Source organism: Talpa occidentalis, unplaced genomic scaffold, assembly GCF_014898055.3.
Source record: "Talpa occidentalis isolate TD23 unplaced genomic scaffold, MPIMG_talOcc4v2.1 talOcc4.13, whole genome shotgun sequence".
NCBI classification, from domain to species: domain Eukaryota; kingdom Metazoa; phylum Chordata; class Mammalia; order Eulipotyphla; family Talpidae; genus Talpa; species Talpa occidentalis.
The window spans coordinates 19,180,151-19,204,470 of NW_023601322.1; the positions used below are offsets into that span (position 1 = coordinate 19,180,151).

General features: G+C 50.4%; 1 protein-coding gene across 4 annotated transcripts in view; it reads right to left on the reverse strand.

Annotated features, from left to right (window-relative positions):
* CTIF (cap binding complex dependent translation initiation factor) overlaps positions 1–24,320 on the reverse strand; it is a 260,483-nt gene that overhangs the window by 122,752 nt on the left and 113,411 nt on the right. For all 4 annotated transcript variants that reach the window (XM_037508543.2, XM_037508542.2, XM_037508544.2 and 1 more), the window contains one exon: positions 5,577–5,653. In XM_037508543.2, coding sequence (XP_037364440.1) covers positions 5,577–5,653 — 77 coding nt within the window. The remainder of the gene's footprint in view (positions 1–5,576; positions 5,654–24,320) is intronic.

Below are 24,320 nucleotides of genomic sequence, written 5' to 3' on the forward strand. Positions count from 1 at the left end.
TAATAGCTACTACAGATTCACACAGGCCAACTCGATGTCCTTTTTGAAAACGGTTAATAAGCTGATACATTTGGGGAGGCCTGCAAACATCAAGACTCAAGGGATATCTCCAGGGGCCTTGCCACATCATACTTCCTGGGATTTATCTTATTCATTAAATAATTTCCAAAAATTCTGATGTAATCCACATACCCCAAAATTTACCCTTTTAAATTACTGGATTCAGGATTTTAGTATATTACAGAGTTGCATACCCAACAGCATTAATTCCAGATGTCCTGTTCATTTTTATCAGTGACTTACGTGATGTCACAGAGTTTAAAATCAAATCTCATGGCTGATGCTAACTGTGTCCACAGGGACAGAGCCTGGCACCCAGGGAGGGTGTGGGCACATGCTAGCAGAGGGAGTGAGGGATGAGATTCTTAATTGGTCCTACAATTAGAGGACACCAAGTCACTGTCAAGGTCAATGGTAGAACAGAAGCAACAAGAGTTGCTGTGGGTGCTGCTCACCCTGCAGCACCAGCACCTGGCTCAATGGTGTCACCTGGGGCCCCAGAGAGAGCAGGGCACACAAAGCTATGGGGAGGGCGTGTGCTCCTGAGTCTCACCCCGGGAGCCACCTGACGCTATCTGGGGATGACCATGGCATTCCTCTTCCTTTCAGTCTGCTTCCACGTGGAGTAAATTAACTGTTTTGAGACCTCACCTAATGAAACAAATTAATTTGAAGAACACTCTCCTGTCTCCCTGGCTGCACTAGCATCATGGGATGGACTGCTAATGCCTCCATTAGCCCCACTCTGACTGTTAGGAGACACGCTCCAGAGCCTACAGGGTCTACTGAGACTCTGGCAGTCCAGGCCGGGGCCCGCAGGAACCAGGAGTGCTGGCTTTTCCTTTCGCTTTAGTTCAACTGGAGGCAGAAGTGCCACAAGCTCCACCTATCTGACTGTTCCTTGGGAGTTTTGTGGAGGTGACTTTTTGGGGAGAGGAGGGAAATCCCTGGGTCCCTTACTTGTTCAGCTGTGGATTCATGTGCCTCTTAGCCTGACTTCCTCCCCTCTCCCTTCCAAGTTGTCCTCATGTCTCATGACTGGGTCAATGCCCACCGCCTCCAGGAAGCCTTCTGTAACCACCCACTGCTGGCTCCTTTCTCTGAGCCTCCTTGCCTGAACAGACAGTTGTGCACCAAGTTCTGGGGGTTCTGGAGCCAGGGAGCCTTGAAAAAGCTAGGTCCCAGTCCCTGGAGAGCAGGGACCACACGTGGCATTTCTCTGGTGTTGTGGGAGCACAGAATACTGTCCCATCATTCATAGTGGGGGGGGGGGGGTTAAACAGCGTTTCTCTGTGGTGTTCAAGAGAACACCAGGGCCCCTTTCAGAAATTAACACTCACTCCCCAAACATGCTGTCAGTCCTTATAGTAACTGCTCTGGGTGCAGAGAGCTGGCCGGGCTTGCAGCAGTCCTCAAGGGGAATGAAGACCTGCCCTATCCCAGGACACAGCTAAAGCCAGGACACAGCTAAAGCCAGGACACAGCTAAAGAGTCACCCAGCCCCAGAACTTCCCGTAAGGACTGTAATCCCCATCCAGCTTGCATCGCAAGCTTGCACCTATACCCTCCTCTGCCCCACCCTGCTCCCCACCCTTCCTGTCTATAGTATGAATCCCAAGCGCACACACTAGCAGGTATACTGTCCACTGCTCTCCATCCGGGAGTCTGCTTTCCAGGGAGTACACACTATGACATTCCTTTATTGCCTGAGTTTGTTCATCTCATCAAACTGAGAGGCAGAGAGGCATGGAGAGAACAGTAGGGAAATCCCTGCATGCCCTGAAGGCGAGACCTCACTCAAGGTCAACACAGGTCAGTGGCATGGACTGGGCTCAAGTCCTCTAGTGAGTTTGCTCCTGTGCTCTGCACCTTGTGGGTAGTGAGCCTGGGGAGGGAGGTAAACATTCACAACCCCCTTTCTAGCCTGCGGGTATCCCACTTGGGTGGGGAAGAAACACCCACAGGCATGCTGCTCTCTGAGAAATGCATGAGACACCCATCTAGAGCATCCAAAGATGAAATGCATAGCTTTGTCTCAAATCAGCAAACATTTTTGATTAGCTTTCCAAAAGTAAATATGTAGTTACCAGTTGCCCAACTTTTTGAACTCCTCCAGAGCTTAACCTTTCCCTGCAAAATGAGGAAAAGACAATGACAAATCAATTTGAATCCCAGAGGCCCTCCAAGCATCCCACAGAATGTGGGGGCAGAGCTTTAAAGGTTGATCGAGGAGAAGAAATGGTTGATCCTGGAGCAAATGCTGGTCCAAACTCTCTCTCAAGCAAGCCCAACACTGGTGGGGACCCCAGCAATAAAGCCCACCTGTATACAAGTTTGCTACTCTCACCTCACAGTGCACCCCAAACACCATGTAAGCAGGCTGGCACCAGGACCACTTCAGGTGCCTTCCAAGAACTAGCTCCTTTAAGCCTCTCTGTTAGTAGACTGGTTTTGCAGAAGCAGAAATAGAGTTTTCAAAAAATTAGCTGCTCAGATCAGAATTATCTTGTAGAGGAGATGGAATTCTCATGTCTAATTCCAAGGGATGTGGCTTTGACTACAATAACAGAAAGAAAAGCAGTAAGGACACACCCAGCACAGGATATAATACAGACTCCCTGAAGACCAGGGGGCAGGGCATCCAGGTTCAGCTGCCTGCCCTTGCCACAGGGAGTTCGCAGCTATCACACTCCAACTCCAGCTGCTTTGCAGGAACAAAGAAGGCACAAACCCCTCAGCCATTTCCCTCATGTGATACTGCAGCCATACCCCAATCATGCGCCCACCAGCCACCTGCTCTTAGTCAAAGGTCCACCTGATGTTTGAAGTTGAAAGGGCTGAGATTTGGGGTCAGTAGATGTGAGTTAAGCTCTGCCACTGCGGAGCAGAACAATCTTGGCTAACGTCTGGGGCCTCAGTTATTCCTGTTAAATGGGGAACAGTACCTGCTCTCCCCCACAACAGAAAGGAGAGTTCAGAGGCACGATATAGATGCTGGCTCTGCCCTTTGGTCACCCAGATCTGATTTTGGTCACCTCGCCGCTGCCACCTGGTGTTCCTAGGGAATGCACGGCCCTCTCTATGTGGTCTCCCAAGCTCGGGAAACTTCATCTGCTGTATAAAAGTGTTAACTACCAGGGTCCACTATAAAGGGGTGGAACTTAGCAAGGGCACTAGTGTCCACCCTCCACCAGGAAGGTCAGGGTGGACCTGATAATACTCTGCAGCCAGAATCACCAAGGACTTGGGCGGTCCCTGGTGTTGGCTTCCTACTTTCAGATATCAAGGTCCTTATACTAGCTGGCTGCCTGCTCTTCTCCTGAAAGTCCCCATTGCCTGGGGCCTCTGGGATGGTGGGGTGATGGGCGGTACTGTATTCCAGATGTGATTAAAGGTGTGGTGCCCGGGCACCCACATAGTACTTGTTAGCGTGCCTGCTGTCTAAACCTCCGAGTGTGACTCCCTAATGGGCAGGACAACCATTCCTTGAGTCTGTCTTTGGTCCAGCTGAACACTCTCCTTCCAGTTCAGCAAACTTCCTCTGGTCTGGGCCCCCGCGAACATGGAGGCAGCTGCCCCTCGGTGCTCCCTATAAATCTTTCATGAGTTTGCTGGCGTGAACGTCCTTCCCTGCAGCCTCCTCTCCCCTGGGCCCGTCCGCTAGCCTCTCCTCACAGGACATACTTTCCATCCCTTTAATCATCTTTATTGCCTGGCTTTGGACCCTGTCCCGGGTCCACATCCTTTGCGAGGTGTGCTGACCTAACCCGGGCGTTTGTTAACATGAGCTCGGCTCAGCGGAAGGTCAGCTTCCCAGTGCTTGCATGTCATGCTCCTCTTCCTACATTCCCGTGTCGCGCTGCTGCCTTCCAGAGGCCTGCCACTGCCCAGGAGACTCCCTCGGAGCCAGGTGACCTGGCCCCAGAAGTGGAGGTGTCCAGAAGTGGAGGTGTGACGGCCCTGGATGCTGAGGGGCAGCCTGTCACTGACAGGGCCAGGGACCCAGGTCAGAGGTGACTTGTCCTTCGGAAGCCTGGACACCCCACACCGCCAGACCCACACTCTGGGTGTGAGGGGGGACCATGGGACCATGGGGCAGGGGAAGAGGGATACCAAGTCTCTGGTCTGCCGCACACTGGTCTCCCCTGTGAACTCCAACCCCCCTTAAGAGGGGGAGACGGGAGGCCTCCTATCTCCTTCCTCTGCTAGGAAACAAGAATCCAGGAATTAGCTTCTATGTGGCTGCACCCCCAAAGCAGCACACAGTGGACGGCCAAGTGCTGTCAGCCAGCGACAAGGCCTGGGCCAGCCCTCCTTGCTCGGGTTTCCCTTTGATGCCACCACATGATGTGCCCTCTAGTTCTGATATCTAGTAGTTCAGCTCCTCCCAGCTGGTTCTACTTTCATTGTCCCCAGGGAATGTCTCACACCCAGAAATCCACCTGCCAATGATGGGGCATTTGGGCGCGCAGACCTCCACTCACCACCCACCACTCCTCGTCCAGGACCCACATGCAGAGAAGTGGACCCTGGTCAGCCACAGGCCTGGTCTCCCCGGCGTGGCAGGTACTTCCAGTCTTCTGAGCAAGGGATGTGGGCTGGGCTGTTTATTGGCTCTCTGAGAACATTCTCTGTTCGTTAAAGGTAAAACCACAAGCTATGACCTTTATCTGAGAAGAAATTCCCTCTAGAAGAATACCTCATTTTAATTCCTCAGGCAGAAGCCTTTTCTTTCTGTCTTTTGCTAACACACTCTCCTTTTTCTTCTCCTTCCTTCCTCCCTCCTTCCTTTTTTTCTTGCTCCTCTGCCTCTTTCTCTCTTCTACTCTGCCTCGCTTTAAAAAAATATTTTCATCCAGAAATAATTTATGCACATTCAAGCAAAAAATAGATCCTAATTGCCTCCCCCACCCCACTTTTGCACAAGTGACCACATACTACAAATATCAAATATTATTCCACACCTGCAGTTTTCCAGGTGAAATATTCCTTGAAGACCTTTCTGTGCAAGAAAGCCTTAAGGAGACAATGGCAGGTCCCCAACCACCCAGCCTCAGCTGCGTGTTCCCAGCCAGGGCCACCTCTCCCGGCCTTTTCTGGAGAAGCCGCCAGTCTCTGCCGCCACTTAAGTGAGCTCCTCCGGGCATTCGAGAGCAGTGGCAGGTGCAGTGGCTGATCTGCGTGCCGCCTGTCACAGCGGAACCAGCGACGCCTCCCAGTGACTGGGAAGGACTGATAGACACGCTTGGAATTACGAGCTCAGGAGCCTCCTGGAGGCCAGGTCTCAAAACGCACGCCAGCTGGTCCCTGTAGGGGGACAAGGGCTATTGCTGCCCTAAGGCAGTGTAAGGAGCCTTTCTCCTGAACTGCAAGCCCTGGACCCTGCCCGAACTCCTGAAGGGATCCATTCCCAGAATACCCCAAAGAAGAGTAGCCGCCACTGCCCAACCCGGTAACATGCAGGTGTCTGACCGAGGGACAGAAATCCCCCAAGCTGGGGGCGCCATGTCTCCTACCTTCGGTCATTTCTCCTCCTCCGGAACAGCTTCTTTGTGTGCGCAATCTCCACTTCGTGGGGCAGCGGGTGGTAGCCCTGCATGGTGGAGGTGGAAAGGAAGATCATTAGTCAAGGAGAGCAAAGAACTTCTGGGACAGAAATAACTATCATAGTACCTAGGAGAAAGAGAAGACACGACTCTGGAAAGACTAGACTCTGACCACCAAAGCCAGTCTGAGAAACGGAAATATTCAGTGAAGTTGATGGATTTCCTTCCAGCAGTGTTGCTAGAATTACAGAACCCACAACAGCAGGGACAAAAGGGACCTTAGATTCGCCATATCCAGTCACTCACATTACAGAGAAGGGTCAGGCCCAGACAGGGGTGTGAGCCGCTCAGAGTCTTCCGAGTATTTGCAGCAGGGCTGGGACCAGCCCCTGAATCCAAGGGCTGTGTGAGGACCCCATGTGTCCTGGTGCAGGGGGTATTCGCAGCCCATTCTCTGTGCCGTTTGGTGAACCAAGGAGTGGCAGCCCCTGCTGACCCTGAGCCTCAAGCAGAGGGAACCAGGTCTCCTCACCTCAGTTCAGGATCCCCAATACAGGATCCCCTGTATTACCCAAGATCCCCATTCCTCACACCGCCAGAGAATAGGGGAAACAAGCAAATAGCTAAATGCTCTTTAAACTTTCAACTGGGGAAGATCCTGAGGATGGGTGCTGTGCAGTCAGCAGGACAACTATTCATGCATCACGTCAGGGTGCAGATAGTCCGTCTACTTGTAATGGGGGCTTGATCCTGCAAATACCAGGCCCGTGGCAGGATTATTCGCAGAAGCTGGGCTGGGGGCCAGATTTGTTCTTACCAGCGCCCCTGCTCCCCTCCCACCCCCCGCACCTTCCCATGGCAGGAAAGAATGTTCTAGCAGGACACAGGGGCAAGCATTGCCATTCCATTACAGGCAATCTGGGGTAGGGGGTTCCCAGGTCTGGGGGTCTGGGAGGAGGGGTGGTCTGACTTGCGCCTGCAACACCTGGGCACAGGCCCTGGCACAGAGTCCACAGCCTGAGTGTGACCCCCATGGGTCAATACCCACAGGATCCTGGGTATGCACAGGATGAGGGGGCAGTGACAGGGCCCAGTGTGCTAGAAAGTGGTCAGTGAGACTCCATTTGACCCAACGCCCCTCCATCACAGAGAGACTGAGGCCCAGGGAATTCATATAAGGAGTTAGATAGGTGGTTCTATGGGGCTGTAGCCCAGACCCTCTGTCATCTATGATTTGGACTCCACAGTAGAGGGCTGCCTTTTTAGGAATGAGCCCCCCATCAAGGGGCAGCCCTGATTGTGCTAGGATGTCAGTCTAGAGGAGCTTCCTTGGGGCACTAGGAGGAGAACAGGCTCAAGGACCTAGGGACACTCAGTCTAGACTCCAGTTGAGTCCAGGGAAGGAATGACACACTTCAAAATATATTTAAATTGTAATCCCGCCTTCCCACCCTGGCTCTTGCCTCCAACAATCCAAAAAGGCATGAATGAATTCCGGGCTCCAGGCAGCCACAATGGGCCTCTGTGGCCTTAGGATGTGCTTTGTTTAGTGGTTTTCTCAAAGGATATTATTTGTTTTCCTTAATACAAAACACAAACAAGGAAAAACACCAAGTCTTCCCCTCTCATTTCCCCTCTCCCACCCTGACCCTACTCAAGCTGGCCCCTTCCCTCCCTCCTGCCTCCCCCCCAGGCCTCAGGTCACTGCAGGAACATGCTGGGTGTGCCCCCCATGAACAATGGAAGGAAGCTGAGCTCCCTCTCACTCTCAAGTTGGCGGTTGGAAGGGGATCTGGGTTCTCGAGGCCAGGGCAGGGTAGAGAGAGCTGCCCGTAACACTTGGTCCTCCATGTGCCCGGGAGGTGTCAGCCTCCCCTGTCGGCCCTCAAGGTCCTGGGCTCCCTTTCCCTCCCCCCACCTTAGGCCACAGCAGCAGAGAGCTGCCTTCAGGATCCAGTCCTTGGCATGGAGTCCTCACTCTCTGCCTTATGTGGCCCAGTAAGCACGCCGGCCCCCTCAGAGCCTCTAATGAAGCCACTCTGTGACTTCTGTGTTCACCCCTCAATCTTCCAAATTAACCTTAAGTATGAACATATGTCAAGTGTCACAGTAGTTAAAAGTATGAGCTCTGGAGCTAGACTCTGCCTCTTGATGGCTGTGTGACTTTTGAGCTGATGACTAACCTCTCTGTGCCTCAGTTTCTACCTTTGTAAAATTGAGATAATAATAGCATCAATCTCCTAGGGTCTTTGTGGGGGTAAAATGAGTTGATAAACTTGAAGAAAAGGTAGAGTAGGGTATGGTAAATAGTAAAGCTCAGTATCTCTAGTGTTGGCATTGTCTTCTTCAGCACAACTTTGTCATCACCATCTTGATCCTGAGATTCTCTGGGCTGAGTGTGCCAACATAGCAAGGCGGCTCTGACTCTTGCTCCCTGTCCCCATGGAGCCCCCAACATAGTAGACAGAATCCAGCAGAGGTTGTTTGCAGGGCAGGAGGGTTTGGGAAATAGCAGAGGGTCTGATGGCCCAGGCTGGTGGGCTGGGGAAGGATGGAGAAGTTCAGCCTGTGCTCTGAGGCTCTCAGGCTGGTAATGTCAGTCCAGGTGAACTCCCTGCCCCCATAAATGAGCACAATGGCCTTCTGTTTACCAGCTGCCCTGCATGTCTGGTCCATCAGTCAGGTAACCCCAGGCCCTGCTGCTCTTCCTCCACGTCTCTACATGAGCACCTTATCCCTCAAGTTCTGAGACCTGCTGCAGTGGCCCCTGTCTGACCTCTGACCACTTTCACTAAGTAAATGGGCCTCAGAGACAAGTAGATTATATACACCATGGCTCTCCAGGGAGGGAGAGAAGATAATACTCTTTCTGCATACAGTGCTGGCAGAATGCAAGAGAAAAACACACACACACGAACACACACACACACGCACACACACACACACACACACACACCCCGTGCACACTGGTCGGTGTGGAAGTCAGCTGGTGTGAGATATAACTGGGTAGGGCAGTAATCATTGTTCTGATGGTAGAAGCACATGATGTTAAATCCATCCATTCCAGGCAGGCTGAGGCTGACACCTCACAACTTGAGCTCGTGGGTATTTCCGTGTGGTTAAAGGCAACCCACAGGGCTACCGGACCCTGGCTGGGAAGGCAAACGCCTTGCCCTCAGATGACAGTGAGTAACAGCAGATCCTGAGCCTGGGGCATAAGGGTACTGGGCAGGAGGGCGAAACAAACCCACTGAGCAAAGACAGCTCAGGGGCAGGTGGCTCCAGCTGACCAGGCATAAGAGTGAGGCACTTGCATGCCCATCCCTAGTGAAAGGAGCGCACATTAAAACAGAAACAGGATACTAATTGCCAGCTCTCCGATGACATCGCCAGTTTCGATATCTCACTAGGCAGGGGCAGAGGGTCACAAGTCTCAAGGATGGTGGGTGGGATACTAAATGGATGCATTATATTTGAGGAACTGATTGGCAAAATCTATCAAAGTTTTAAATACTCCTCTTCTTACAACCAGTACTTTACTTTTAGATTTTTATTTTAGAGATAGATACAGGTATGTGCAACAATATATGCGCAGAGATATTCATCGTAGTGTCTTTTGGAGTAACTAAAGCAAATAAACAGGAGACATACTAAATGACTGTCAACAGTGACCATTTTTGATGCAATATAGAAAATATGTAAATAATAAAAAGAATGATACACTCCCACTGGGCCATGGGCTCCCTACAACCCACCCGTCCATGCATCCACCCACCCATCCTATAAATATTGTTCTAGGCATGGGAGATAAAGTTGTGAAAATGAAATAGGCAAATGTTCTCACAGAGCACACGTTCTAGTGAAAGGAAAACGACAACAGGCAAATAATAAGATAAATGATGTAAAACGCTACAGAGTAGAACAAGGCGGGGCAGTGGATGGGAGCAGCAGGGGTGGGATAGGGTGTTCAGGGAGGACTTCTCTGTTACTTGACTTCCCTCCCCCTCACTTCACCCGTCCATCCCTCTCTCCATCCACCCACCCACCTACCCACACCCCCTCACCCCCTAATCCATCCATAGTTCTTCCTCACCCAGCCAATGCTGAGGTCTAACATGTGCCAGGTGCATCACATGCAGAACACCAGCATGGCAGACCCAACCCTCGGAGCCCAGGAGAACGTAAACGATTATGCTGATGCATGCTGTGTGCCAAGCAGAAGTTAAACAGCCAACTCCAGCAGCTCAGAAGAAGGATGGAGGACCTCCAACCACCTTGAGAGAGGGTTGAGAAGACTTTGCCCAGGGGGGTACCTAAGGTGAGTCCTAAGAGTTTTTACAGGGGCCCACAAAGGGGAGGTATGTCACAATCTACAGCTGCCAGGTAGTAATGCTGGCATCATGGGCAGAGCTTGTAGAAATGTGTCTGGCTTTGTGGGGGGGGCGTCAAGGCACTGGGGTGCTCCAGGGCCAGAGCTGGTGCTCTTGACCACAGAGTGTTCCTCCACCCACTGTAGTGGGTAGAATTGTGTACCCCAAAAAGATTAGTTGGAGTTCTAACCCTGGGTACCTGTGAATGTAACCTTATTTGGAAAAAGGATCTTTGCAGATTTTATCAATATTAGATGAATTCACAATGGATAGGATGGGCTCTCAGTCTAATGACTCGTGTGCTTTTAAGAAGGAAATTTGGACACAGACACCGAGATGCAGAGTGAAGAAGGCCATGTGAGGATGGAGGTGGTATTTGGAGTGATGCAGGCACAAGCCAAGAAACACCAAGGATGACCGGCCACCACAAGAAGCTAGGAGAAGCAGGGAAAGTCCTTCCCCAGAGTCTTCAGGATTTTAGCCACGCCAACACCTTCATTCCAGACTTCTAGACTTAGAATTTTGAGACAACCCATGTCTGTTGCTTTATGCCACCCAGTTGAAGCTTTTGCTACAGCAGCTCTAGGCAGCAGATACAATTCTAGCCCTCCCCATCTGGCCCCAGCCATGTGTCTGGGGTACCCAGCCTGTGAAACTGCTTCCCCCCATCCACTCCCTCAGCATCACCAGTTTGGTCCTCAAAATGTGGACCTTTGAGAGCCTGTTCCAAGTGGGGTGGGGTTTAGGGGGATGTGTGGGGATGTTGAGTCCATCTGATTTCTCCCTGGTGAGTGAGCGTGCCCAACCCCACAACCTTTCGGACCATATCCTATGGGGCTGCTCCAACAGTAGAATTCTAGGTTCTGGGACAGAAGTTTTTAGTCTATAGTTTTCTTGCAACCCCTCATCAAACCAATTAGCTCAGTGTGCTGCCCAGGTTGCTGTCTGTACAGTGATTCTGGACTGTTTGAAAAGAGACTTAAAATCATAGCAAGCAGGCAGGACACATCCTATCCTGCCTCTGGGGACATGCCTCCTGGCCTGACCTCATCTTCCAGCACATCTGGAGGGACCAGGGAGACCAAAGTGGGCAAGGAAGATATCCAAGCTCAGGACCTGAGGCCAGGCCAACCTCCCTGGAGGTGAGTCCCAAGAAGGCAGGGACCCATCCGGCTCAAGGACCCGGTCTCCCCAGCGCTAAAGGGGCCTGGCAGCCAGTGTCCTGCAGGGCCTGAAGCTTGTCTCTACCACTGCCTGCAAAGCAGTCACCAGCACACACTCAGGGACCGAGCTGTCCAGTCAAAGCCTGTAAAGCTTCCTCCCATGGTGTGAGAGCAGCTCATCCCCACGGCAGGGGCGTAGGGACAGCAGAGGCTGAAGGCACACACATATGCTCCATTTTCTCTCCCAGACAGGTGTCAATGGGGGGGTGGGAGGGTGGAATTTGAAATTTCAGCTGTGCCCCACCAAGTTCACATGTTGAAGTCCTAATGCTCTGGTGCCTCAGAATCCCCTTATTTGGAAATAGGGTCATGGCAGATGCAACTAGTTCAGCTGAAGACGTGCTGGAGAAGGGCGGCCCGTGATCGGTAGGACTGGTGTCCTAGCAGAAGTGCCGATGCATGTGTGTGCCGTGCAGAAGGTGACAGACAACCCCGGCACCTCAGAGGAAGAGCCGAGGCTCTGCCCAAAGCCCCAGAGGCCTCCCTAGTACCCTCAGAGTTCACCCTTGCTTGCACCTTGACCTTGGACTCCAGTTCCCGGAACCACGAGGCAAAGTATTTCTGTCATTCTACGCCACCTGTGGCACTTCACAATGCAGCCCCAGGAAATGAATACAAGTAGCAGAGCAGGTAAAATCACTAGTTTTTTAAAAGGGATCTTTTTCTGATGGCATATCTCTTGCTAAATAGAGTGGAATTTGTGTAAGTTCACGTGCTTTCTAGGGAATGCCACCACATTGGCAACCCAGTTTTCCTGGAAGAGGAAGAGACAGTGCTACGGCCAAGGAAGTCGCTCGAAGCTCACATTCCCAACCCTTTGTCACTGGCCTACAGTCAGCTAGCAGTATGGGGTGGACCCCTAGGGGCATCAGGGAGCTTTCTCCTGCCCTACTTCTGGTCCAGGCAGGTACTCCGGGTCTCAAGAACTGAGGGGGGTGTAGGCAAGAGCAAGAGCAAATCCCTCAACTGGGCAGCCCCATCTACCCACAAGCTGCCCACCAGGCCTAGGGGAGGGAGCTGGCCTGAGGCCCTCTGTGTCTGCCCTGTAGAGCGCTTGCTCATGTATGCTTGATGACCTTGGCATGGCCGTGGTGGCTAGGGTTCATGGCTGCTGTTTGGCTTGCCCTGCCTGCACTCCATGGCTTTGTGGGGTGGGTCCCTGGTGGCTGCTGTGCCTGACTCCCTTTCAGTCTCTCTGGAGGAGGGTTAGAAGTGCCCCAGAGAGCTCAGTCCCATGACCTGCAGCTTCATACAACCCCAGGCCCACTTTTGTCCCCCAGGGAAATTTTTCTGATATTCCTATGACCTTTGATCTCCAACCACTATCTCTTGGATCTGACAGAAACCACCCAGGCCTAATTAGCTGGAGGCAGTGAGGCTGTAGCTGGAAAAGAAGGCTGAAGAACCTGGCTCAGGTGAGCAGCCTGGCTCAGTTGATCTCAAAGCACACTAGTGTCCTGACCAGGTAAGCCCTGTGGGCTCAGCCTCGCTCTCTCTGCCTTGTCTTTCCCTACCACACCTGGATGTCACCTGGGTATCAACCTTGTCTGGCCTCTTAGAAACCATGATCCTGTTCCTCCTCTTCACAAGTTTGTGTATGTCACTCCTAAGCATGCTTATTAGCACGTGGAAACTGGCAGCTTCTGTCTCTCCAGAAAATTCCAGATGACCCAGAGGAGACCCCAGGGGAGAAGAACTGGGTGTTGGTTCTGCTGTGCCCACTTGGCAAGCTCGGAAACTGGAGCCCCATGAGGCAGGACAGATGTTTGGGCAGAGCCTGCCAGGATTCCCAGGGCCCCAGTCTCCAGCTCAATTTGGGAGACATCCGAGGGTAACAGATAAAAGGAACCACAGCTCTTGGCAACCAAAGGGGCTATAAAAATACCAAGTTCAGCTTCTCGGACAATAACCGTGTCTCAATAGCCAAGCCTTCCTCCTGCTGGGGGTCATGTTTTTTCATAGCTTCTAAGAAGTTATCCTACAAGGTCCTGCTCCACGTGGGCAGGATGTGTGGGTCACGTCCAAGCTGAAATAAACAGGTAATGTTTCTAAAATTCCTGGAATCCCTAGGCTGCACAGATATTCAGTGAAGTTGACCTATTTCAGAAAGAAAGGTGGAGGGGCGGGTAGGCGTGCCCTTGTTTAAATTTGTGGTTTTCTAACTTCTCTTTGAATTTATTTTTGATTAATTTATTATTTTTAAAAATAATACCTTAGCAGGAGTCCCCATATAAAAACAAAGATAAAAGCAAGCAGAGATGAGCCCCTGAGGCTGCCTCTGAGCCATGGGCACCCACATCTGCCTCTGGCCATACCCCACTTGTATCCAGAAGCATGGACCTAAAACTCCACCCACCCTGAAGAGCTTTGCTCTACATCCCATACTGGAGGCTGGCTCCAGAAGGACTGGATATTTTTCTAGAAGAGGACCTGAACTTGGGCTCTGCACAGGTTTGAGTAGAGCCTATGACTCTGCTCCCCGCTGCACATGAAGCTTTTGCCTACAGCGTCTCCAAGGTGAGAGCCTGCGGCTTGCATGCACCTACAGGGGCCCTGCCGGGTCTGCTGCACGTGCAAACCTCCCTTAGAGGCAAAACTCACCCTCCTTTTCCCTTCAAGTTAGTTTTCTCACTGAAGCCGCCCAGCATGTTGATGAAAAATCCGCCCTCCCCTGAGGACCCCGGGTCCCAGCTTTGTTGCCAAACCTGGTACCAGGGGGCAGTTCTTATTTCAGCCCTTTCCTCCTGTGGAGACTTTGGATGAAACTATTTGCCCCTCCTTCATCATGATGGCTTAAACCTTTCTTTGATTTCATGAGCCAATAAATTCCCCTTTTGATCTTTAAAATATTTGGAATTGGTTTTCTATCACTTGCAGCCAAAAAAGTCTGAAGCAATTCAGCATGATCTAAGTGTAGGCGCTGCCGTGGCCAGTGCTACCACGTCCAGGGAGTCATGGGAAGCAGAGGGACCCTCCCACCCCTCCCACCCCTCCCACCCCCTCCCACCCCCTCCCACCCCTTCCACAGCAGGCACGTCAGCAAGAATCAAGCACACATGCCGTTCACTCGATTTTTAAATGAACCAACAAGATAGGCGAGAGCCTTGATGCAAAGCTCGGGGCTGTAGACGAACAGAAAAATGTTAGAAAATGATTCTATGTTATAGGTGCAAAATGTGAAGGAAGCAATGACAAAAGGGCTGCTATTTCTACCTACCTGTCAGTCCTCACTGTGCACGTGAAAGGGTGTTGACTGCACTGTGCAGGGTGTGTGTGTGCGCTCTTGAGCGTGTGAGCGTGCAGGGTGAGTGTGTGTGGGTAGGGAGGGCAGAAGGAGGAGTATAACTCTCTTTGTGTCAAAGACTGAATGGCTCAGGGCCTTGACCAGGTGACAAGGCCAGAACCAGAGGCATCGGCTGTGGTCTCCCAGTTCACGTTGTGCCCCTCAATGCCCTGGTTCTCCCAAGTTGCTGGTTGGATGGAAAGTTAAGGTGACTGGCAGCCCTGCATGGACCAGAGCTGGGTCATCCCCATTCTATCCACTGTGGACTAACAGCATTCACAGCTGACCCCAGGGCCCCACGTTTACAAGCTGTGGCCCTCACCTGGGCATTATCTCCCGTGTTGCCAGAAGTGGGGTACTTGCTGACCTCAATGGCCCACCACCTCTCACCATGAGGCTTAGCAGCTGCTATTCTCTTTCAGTTGAATGGAAATAATGAAGACCTACAGCCCCCAGGCTTCGGTTAGACTATAAACTCTCCAAGCGCCAAGGTGGCCATTCACTGGCCTACAGGTGGCTTAGTTTCCACCGCTAACCTCCACAGGTGCCTAGTTTGTGACAGTCTTATTCTGTCAAGTAAGTCCGGTGCAAGCCCGGCCAACCCGTGGGACCATTCCCTTCCCCTGTCTGTCCTCCTTCTCTTCCACTCCAAAATGGAGAACCTATACCTACCTTCCCCTGTATGATTAGATGGGGTGCTGGCAGTCAGATGAGATGACAGGTGGGCACACACCTGGCCAGTCCTAGCACACCTGTTTGCTGAATCTGAATGGGGAAATGTTCATGCTCAGACCATTCCACAAAGAGTGGGGACCTAGGTCCACAGAGCTAAGGCCAGACAAGCTGAGAGGGGGGCACTATCCACTGGGAGAGGAATCTGGTCTGGAGGGATTACACTTGGAACAGAAGCCCAGAGGGTGAAGCCAGAGCTCCCATCCTGTGAAGCAGAGGGTGGCCGGGTGACAGCAATCAAAGAGGTAGGTGTCTCCTTAGGGATTCTAAACAAGGGCTCTCCTGCACAGGGCTGGCCCCAACTGTGACACGGAGCCAGGAACCAATATGGGGGTCACATATTGGGCAGGAAAGGGCAATGCCCTTTCCTGGGTTATGGTAATTGATTCCAAATAGAACTCAGCCCCTGAACTCTGCCCTGGATTTGTGTTCTCCTGGTCTGAAATAGCTAGGAGTGAAGGTGAATACTGGATCACAGCCCCAGCCAAGGCTGGTTGACATAGGGATATCCTCAGACTCCTACTTTCCCTGTGAGAGCCCTGAGTTTCACGTCCAAAATGTCAACTTACAATTGCAGATGCTCAAGGAGAATATTCTACTTGACAGATGACACTGAAAGTCGGGGAAGAGGTGAAGGGAGAGAACATGCATGGGAGACAGATGGGACATTTGGAAAAATTCCCGCCTTGTTAGGCTCCTTGGCTGTTTGCAACACACTCTAGCAGCTCCCTCGTAGACCAAGTCAGGGCAGCAAGAAGATAAAGGAGATGCAGGAGGTGGCGAGGGCATCCTTGAGCAGTGCCACGCGGGTGAGCAGGCCCAACAATGAGGGGAAGCTGGCCTACAAAGTCTTTCCTTCCCCTCCAGTCCTGCCCGATAAGTAGACTCCCCTCTACTGAGTGAGCAATTCCATTTTCCTGGAGGGCACTGAGAAAGTCTCCATACCATAGAAGGGACTGCATGATGCCTGCAAGGATTGTGAGCAGTAATAATGGCACTACAGTGTCTCCCACTTACTGAGGCACACACTGAGCTGAATTTCCCCTGTGTTAACTAATCTAAATCTCACAACACCCCTGAGAAGCTACTATTATTCAGTCCTACAGGTGAGGCAAGGAAGGAGTGAATAGATTTTATTTATTTAAAGATTTATTTATTTATGCACACAAGAACTAGGTACGTGTAAGCCAGAGGTGTAGGGGGTGAGAGGATTCACCAGAGAGTGGGAACAGAACAGGCAGACTGACTGAAGTACATTGCTGAGAGGAGCAGCGGGCAAAGCAGGAGAGGTCTGCTGTACCATGTGGGCTGCTCCCTGGCCTGGGATTGAACTCAAGCTGCAGTGGCTGGCGATAGCTTGATAGCATTGTGTTTAACCCCTGCACCACTAGGGAGGCCATAAAAGATTAAGTATCAGGCCCAAAGAAAGGCAACAAGTCTAGCTGGATGAAGCATAATCAAAGCCCATAAAAGCAACAGATCTGAGACCCAGGCCACTGCAGCAAATGCTGACCCAGAGATCCTTGGGGTTGCTTTCTCTGACAATAGATTTCTAATTTCCCTCACAATGGACTTTGTGAAGCCATGTCATGGAGCAGGTATGCAACAAGTGCTGGCTGAGGGAATTGGAAAATGAATGAACGAATGATGAGCACGATTTTCAACCAGCTGTGAAAGGGTTAGTTCACTCAAGGTTTTTCCTGGATTCACCGTACAGACAATTGCAGCCTCTGAAACACAGATTAAGAGGAGAAGCTGTCACTGGCTAAACTTCCTCTCTCTCCCTCCCTGGAACCACCACTGAAAGCTCTGCTGCCCACCTAAATATTCATGATGCAATCAGTACCATGGACCGCCCTGACCAGCATGTGGTCAAAAATTAAGAAGTATCAGGAATATCATCTTATGGGGATTTCCTATCAGGAAGACAAACACAAAACCAGTGAATAGTTCTTAAGAAGCTGCTTGCATGCAAAAAAATTCTGTGTGGAATTGTGCTTTAATTTATAAGCCCTGTTGCAAATATCTTTGGTAACAGAAATAATTGCCTCCAACTTATTAAATTTTTAAGTGAATCCTTTAAGGACACAAGTTATACCTCTCTCTGACTACAGGAAATCTACCATTTCAGAAATTCAATTACTTGTTCCATTCCCAGAAAGCAGGGCTGACCTTTTGTTGTGTGGAAGTGGGCCATTAAGGATTCCCTGCCACATAAAAGAGTCTTTATGGGTTGCCTTAAATTGGGCAGCCATTGGTTTCTGCTGGCTCGCTAGGCACCAGCAGCTCTGATGACCTACTTGGTATCGATTTCCCTCCACGTCTCTGTAGCAGACAGGGATTTGACCTACTTTCAGGGGCACCATGGTGGCTCAAGAAAGAATGGAGGGGAACACGAGAGTCTGGACACCAGACTTCGCAGATCTGCCTCCAGGCACTTCCTGGCCGTCCTCCAACTGAGGTCCAGCACAACTCTCACCCCTTCTCTCCATCCCCAGAGCTTCTGTCCCTGGCTGCCCCACCTGATCCACTATCCTCAGGCCTTTCCTAGCTCAGTCTGTCCAACCTCTTCAATCTGTCGGGTATTGATGTGGGGCCTCCCCACACTACCAGCTCCCTGCCCGTAGGGAGGACAGTGGCACGTCTATGGTGCTCCAGGGTAACAGACCCCACCCCCAGTACTTCCACCCCGAGGTTGAGTGAAGGGAGTCAGGTCTTAGCCTTACCAGGACTTATTGTCAACACATCTGTCAGGATACTGGGCTCTGCCTTAAGAGGAGCTGAAAAAGTGAGAAGTGAGGATACAGAGGTTTGGAGGGAGAGAAAGGGCTGAGGGGATATATGGGAGGGTGGTGGGACAAACACAGGCAGGAGTTAGATGCAGCCGGCACCAGTGACTATGTCAAAGGCTGAGAGTTTTTGAACACCAAAGGGTATGGATCTGAGAGTCAGAAGGACTCAGGGCCATGCTTAAGGACAAAGTATTTGAAGGACTTCCATAAATTTTGCCAATTAAAAAAAAAACAGAAAGATCTAAAAAATGAGAGTCTAAGAAGTAGTTTAAGAATTCCCAGCATCCATGTGGGTGCATAACCTGCAGTTAGAGAGCGTATGTGGGGGAGCCCTCTAGAGCAGGGGTCGGCAAACATTTTCTGTAAATAGTCACAGTAAATCCTTTAAGCTCTGCAGGCCAGATGGTCTCTGTCATAGCTGCTCAGCTCCACGGTGTGTAGGAGAAACAGCATGGAGGCATGACTGAGCTCCAATAAAACTTTATTTATAAAAATTGAGGGTGAGCTGGCTTGGGCCCATTGGCCAGATTTGCCAATACTGCTCTCTAGAGAATCGGTGGGTGGTCAAGCGCATTTTGCAGCACTTTACCTTCCCTTCCGGGACCCTTCCCCTGACTCAGTGGTGGTTTCTTGCCTTTGACAGGTGTCCAGCACCTCACATTCTCCCCCTCCTGCTATTAGAACCTGGTTCAGGGTGGGCCTGGACAAACTCCTTCTCCTGAGATGAGGATAAACGGATTATATTTACACTTCAATCAATAACAACCTTAGGTTTTTGATGGCTTTCAGCCCTAGCTGTTCACTCACCACCCCCGGGGAGCTTTAACACATCCTGATGCCCCCCATCTCCCTGACTCCAGAAGCTCATATGCAAGTGGTGAGGGGCAGCCCAGGCAGTAGGGATTTTGAAAACTCTCCAGGGGATTCTACAAGGTGGTCAGGATGAGAGTCTTAGACAGAAAGGGGGGAAAAATAGTGGTAGTGTTCTGGGAAGAAGCAAGCCAAGGAGATCGTGCATCCCCTCCGGGGTGGGGGCAGGGAGGAAACAAGTCCAGAACCTGTAAAACCTTGTCACACAGCAGACACTCTCAGAAAAGACTGGAGCCATGCAGATCCCCCAGGCCCTGGCAAGATCCATGCCTTCTCATTTTTGCACCCTCTTGACATCTAGCATGGTTCCCTACTGGCAACACATGCTCTCATAACACTGGCTAATCATCAGAAAAGCCCCTTGCTGCCAAATACGCAGTATCAGTCCATCAATTCTTGAAAACAAAAAGGTGGGCAAAACCCATCCGGGAGGCGAGGTAAACACAATGACATAAACAGACTTAGCATATTCACACTTAGGATAAGGCAGTACACCCCACACTTCACTGCACGCTACAACTGCCTTGGAGAGATTTTAAAAAACCCAAAGTCTGGGTGGCACCCATTGCCAATAAAATCAGAATGTCTGAGGACGGAAGGCTGGCTTGTCTCTCCTAAAATATCTGTGGGCAATCCCACTGTGCCCCAAATTTGTTTTTTTTAAATAGAGGCATGTTTTATTTATTTATTTGTTTGTTTGTTTGTTTGTTTGTTTGTTTATATATGCACTGGGTACAGTCAGAAGCGTGGGAGGGTGAGAGAACTCACCAGAGCCAGAGAGGGGAGCAGAGCAGGCAGAAGGACCGAAGTACACTGCTGAGGGGAGCAGCGGGCGGCAGGAGAGGTCTGCGCGCCATGTGGGATCCTCCTCCGGTGGCCGGGGAGCAGCAGGGGATCGAACCAGTGCTGCAGAAGCCGCGGGCAGCTTCGCAACCCAGTGCTCAACCGCTGCGCCACCGGGGAGGCCCTGTGCCCCAAATTTGGTCCGGCTACCTTCTGGGTCCAGCCTGGGTCCACAGACCAGCAGCAGCACTGGGGACTGGTACACAGTTGGACTTGGGGCCTCACCTGGATGGGGATCTGCATGCCAACCGGACATGCAGCTGTTGGACACACAGTACAGCCTGAGCAGAACCGAAAGGCAGCGAGCAAGTAGGGATGGGGAGGACTCACTGTTGAGAGGCAAGAAGGGAACTGGCTCTTATGGGCATCGAGCCAGAAATAAGGAGAGGTGTAAAAAGCATTGTTTTTACAGAAGTAGAACATGGAGTCACATGTAGTCATACAATTATTAAGTTTTGGGAAGTTTTGAGGTTTTAGAAAAGGATAAAGTACCTGGAAGACAGGTTGCCCTGGAAATGGGGGCAATAGAGGATGTTAAGAATGGATGGGGAGATGTGTCTATAAAGATGTCTTTGAGGTGTATGTCATGTAGTGTTTCGCCTATATTTTCTTCTATGTATTTTATGGTTTCAGGTCTTATGTCTAGTTCTTTAATCCATTTTGAGTTAGTTTTCGTGCATGGTGTGAGGTAGTAGTCAAGCTTCATTCTTTTGCATGTAGTGACCCAGTTTTCCCAGCACCATTTATTGAATAAACTTTCTCTGCTCCAATGCATATTCTTTGCTCCTTTGTCAAATATTAGTTGACCATAAATCTGTGGGTTCTGGGACTACATCAAATTAAAGAGCTTCTGCACAGCAAAAGAGACAGTAACCAAAACAAAGAGAAACCCCACCGACTGGGAGAACATTTTTGCACCCAACACTAATGATAAAGGACTGATCACAAAAATCTGCAAAGAGCTGATGAGACTCAACAACAACAAAGAAAATAATCCAGTCAAAAAATGGGCAGAAGAGCTAAAAAGAAACTTCTCTGAAGAAGAAATGCAAATGGCCAACAGGCATATGAAAAAATGTTCAACATCACTTGTCATCAGGGAAATGCAAATCAAAACTACCGTGAGATACCATCTCACACCAGTGAGAATGGCACATATTTGAAAAACTAGCAACAACAAATGTTGGCGAGGGTGTGGAGAAAAAGGAACTCTCCTGCACTGCTGGTGGGAGTGCAAACTGGTCCAACCACTATGGAGAGCTGTGTGGAGATTTCTGGACCTACTAAACATAGAGCTTCCATATGATCCAGCAATTCCACTCCTAGGTATTTACCCAAAGGACACAGAAACATCAATTCCAAAGAGCACCTGCACCCCTATGTTTATAGCAGCACTATTTACAATAGCTAAGCTTTGGAAACAACCCAAATGCCCAAAAATAGATGACTGGATCAAGAAGATGCGGGCGGCAAGAGAGGTCTACGCGCCATCTAGGACCCTTGCCTGGTGGCCGGGAATCGAACCGGCACTGCAGAGGCTGTGGGCAGCTTCGCAGCCCAGCGCTCAACCGCTGCGCCACCTGGAAGGCCCATGGCCCGGGCTTTTGGGGCCCACTCATGGGGCCACACCACAGTCTTGTGAAAGAGCTGGGGGACAGTAAGCAACCTACACTAGCTCACCAGGGAGAGGGACAAGCATAGAGAACCAGGCCCTGCAGAATACTAGTGCCCAGAGTTAAAAAGAAGACTCCCGGCACAGGTCATGTGTCTTGGGTGCCTCCCTTCCGGTCATCGCTGCCCATCAGATTCACATGGTGTAGCCTGACAGTGCCTCGCCTCAGCTGCCCCGAGCACCTTCTGCTGGGGCCTCCTCTGACACAGGCTGCAGAACCCACCTGGCACCTGCACCCTGCAAATGCAAAGAGCTAATGCCCTTGGCCAGGACAAAGAACCCGTCTTTGATGACCCAGATGATAAATGAGGCGCATTCTTCAAGGTCCTTTAGCAGGTCCCAGCAGATCAGCCCAGTTATCTGCTGTGGTGACCAGATCTGTGACACCCCTTTGCCAGGGTCACGGTCTTTCCATGTCACTCTCCTCAAGGACACCTGTTACTGAGGTGTTTCCAGGAACTCTGCTTTCCAAAAGGGAACCAGGCTAACAAGTCACCCAGGATCACTGTATGTTCCAGAATGAGTCCCTGCCAGGGAGCCAGAAGCCCCTCCTCAGCAGGAAAGCCCAGGCTTTATCTCTTTACCAGAGAAGGAGGTGGAGGAGGGAGAGGAGACAGAGCTGTCCTCATCTCCTCCACGCCAGGCCAGAATTGTCAGGCACTCATGCCCCTTATTTCTATTGTAAAACATACATGACACAAAACATATCATTGTGATAGTGAAGGCAAAGTTAAACAGCCGGGGCTACATCAAATTAAAGAGCTTCTGCACAGCAAAAGAGACAATAACCAAAACAAAGAGAAACCCTACCGACTGGGAGAACATTTTTGCACCCAACACTAATGATAAAGGACTGATCACAAAAATCTGCAAAGAGCTGATGAGACTCAACAACAACAAAGAAAATAATCCAGTCAAAAAATGGGCAGAAGAGCTAAAAAGAAACTTCTCTGAAGAGGAAATGCAAATGGCCAACAGGCATATGAAAAAATGTTCAACATCACTTGCAATCAGGGAAATGCAAATCAAAACTACCATGAGATACCATCTTACACCAGTGAGAATGGCACATATTAAAAAAACTAGCAACAACAAATGTTGGCGAGGGTGTGGAGAAAAAGGAACCTCTCCTGCACTGTTGGTGGGAGTGCAAACTGGTCCAACCACTATGGAGAGCTGTGTGGAGATTTCTGGACCTACTAAACATAGAGCTTCCATAGGATCCAGCAATTCCACTCCTAGGTATTTACCCAAAGGACACAGAAACATCAATTCCAAAGAGCACCTGCACCCCTATGTTTATAGCAGCACTGTTTACAATAGCTAAGCTTTGGAAACAACCCAAATGCCCAAAAATAGATGACTGGATCAAGAAGATGTGGTTCATATACACCATGGAATATTACTCAGCATTCAAAAAAGATAAACACATGCAATTTGCAGCAACTGGAAGGGATCATGCTCAGCGAAGTAAGTCAGAAAGAAAAAGAAAAATACCGGATGGTCTCACTCATAGCAGGAATCTAGAAAACTTAAATAAGAGACCAGGAAAAAGACTAATCAATACAAAGTAAAAATCAAAATCAACAAACAACTATAAACCAGAGACACACTACGGGGGTGGGGGGTAAGGGGGGGGGGAGGGGTAGGGAAAGGAAGGACTAGAGTCAAAATAAGGGGGGGGTGCAATTGTATGGGGAATATAACCAAAACGAAATGCATACATTGTGCAAAAATGAAAAAAGATGTAAGAATTATATCAAATAAAATATTTAAATAAAATAAAATAAAAAGAATGGATGGGGAATGAAGGAGGATTTGAGGAACACAGCTGCCCTGCAGAGGGCTTCGGCTTTGTCTCGTGGGCCACAGGAGTTCTGCATACGCTTCTTGAGCGCGGAGGGAGGGGCAAGGCGAGGGGATCGGGCAAAGGTACACAGATAACTTCTCTGAAGAGGGCACAGTGAGAAGTAGCGGGAGGCAGGAAGACCACACGGGAGGTACAGCCCAGCCTGGGGAGATGAGCACCTGTGGGAAGGTGGGAAAATGGAGCCAGGAGAAAGAGCCTTCCAAGGAGGGAACTGATCATACATTGGGGCGGCGGCGGGCAAGCACGTCCCTGGACATTCTTTGATCTCAAATTTGAGGCACTTGGCTACACGATTGACTGGATGAGAAACATAGAAGCTCAAGTATTGTTATCATAAACTCTTTGGTAACGATCCCCAAGAAGTCATCTATGGGAAAATACAAAGGTCTCGAGCTAGCACGACTCCCGAAAGGAAGAGGGGAGGAAAAGCTAAACTGTACACAAGCCCTGGGATTGTCCTCGGCTCCAGTGGGCCATGAAGACCCGCAGCAGCCTGGGAGCACAATCCCTTTGTTTCCAGGCCTCTGGAAGTCAAGTTGATTCCCAGTTGACTTGGAAATGCCGGGAGATTTTTCCCATGTTGCAGTAAATTGAAACAATACCTGCCGAATGGACGTTACCACAATTGTTTCCACTGAAGTTATTTTGGGGGAGCTTAGGAAGATTGTCTATTCCAAGACATTTCCTTCACCCGATTCGCTTTATGAAAACAACGAGGGAAGAAACCAGGGTCTCCACCAAGTGCCTGCCCTGCTCACAGGCACGTGCACAGCATTACATGGCTGGCGACTCCCAACGGGCCCCCCCTGGAGCCGCCACAGTCACACTTATTTACTGACCCTTCCTGGGGTTTGCAAAGTGCATTGATCCCCAGTGATCATCTGGTGTGAGTTTCATGATAGGCTTCTGCGAAGGTGGCAGGCGGGGGGCTAGATTTTAGTCTCCACCTTTTAGATGGGAAATGGAAAGAGAAAGGTACTTGGTCAAGGTCATCCAGCATGGAGGGAAACTTCTAGAGGGTGCCCTTCTATATGCATGATGGGGCTCACCAGAGCTGCT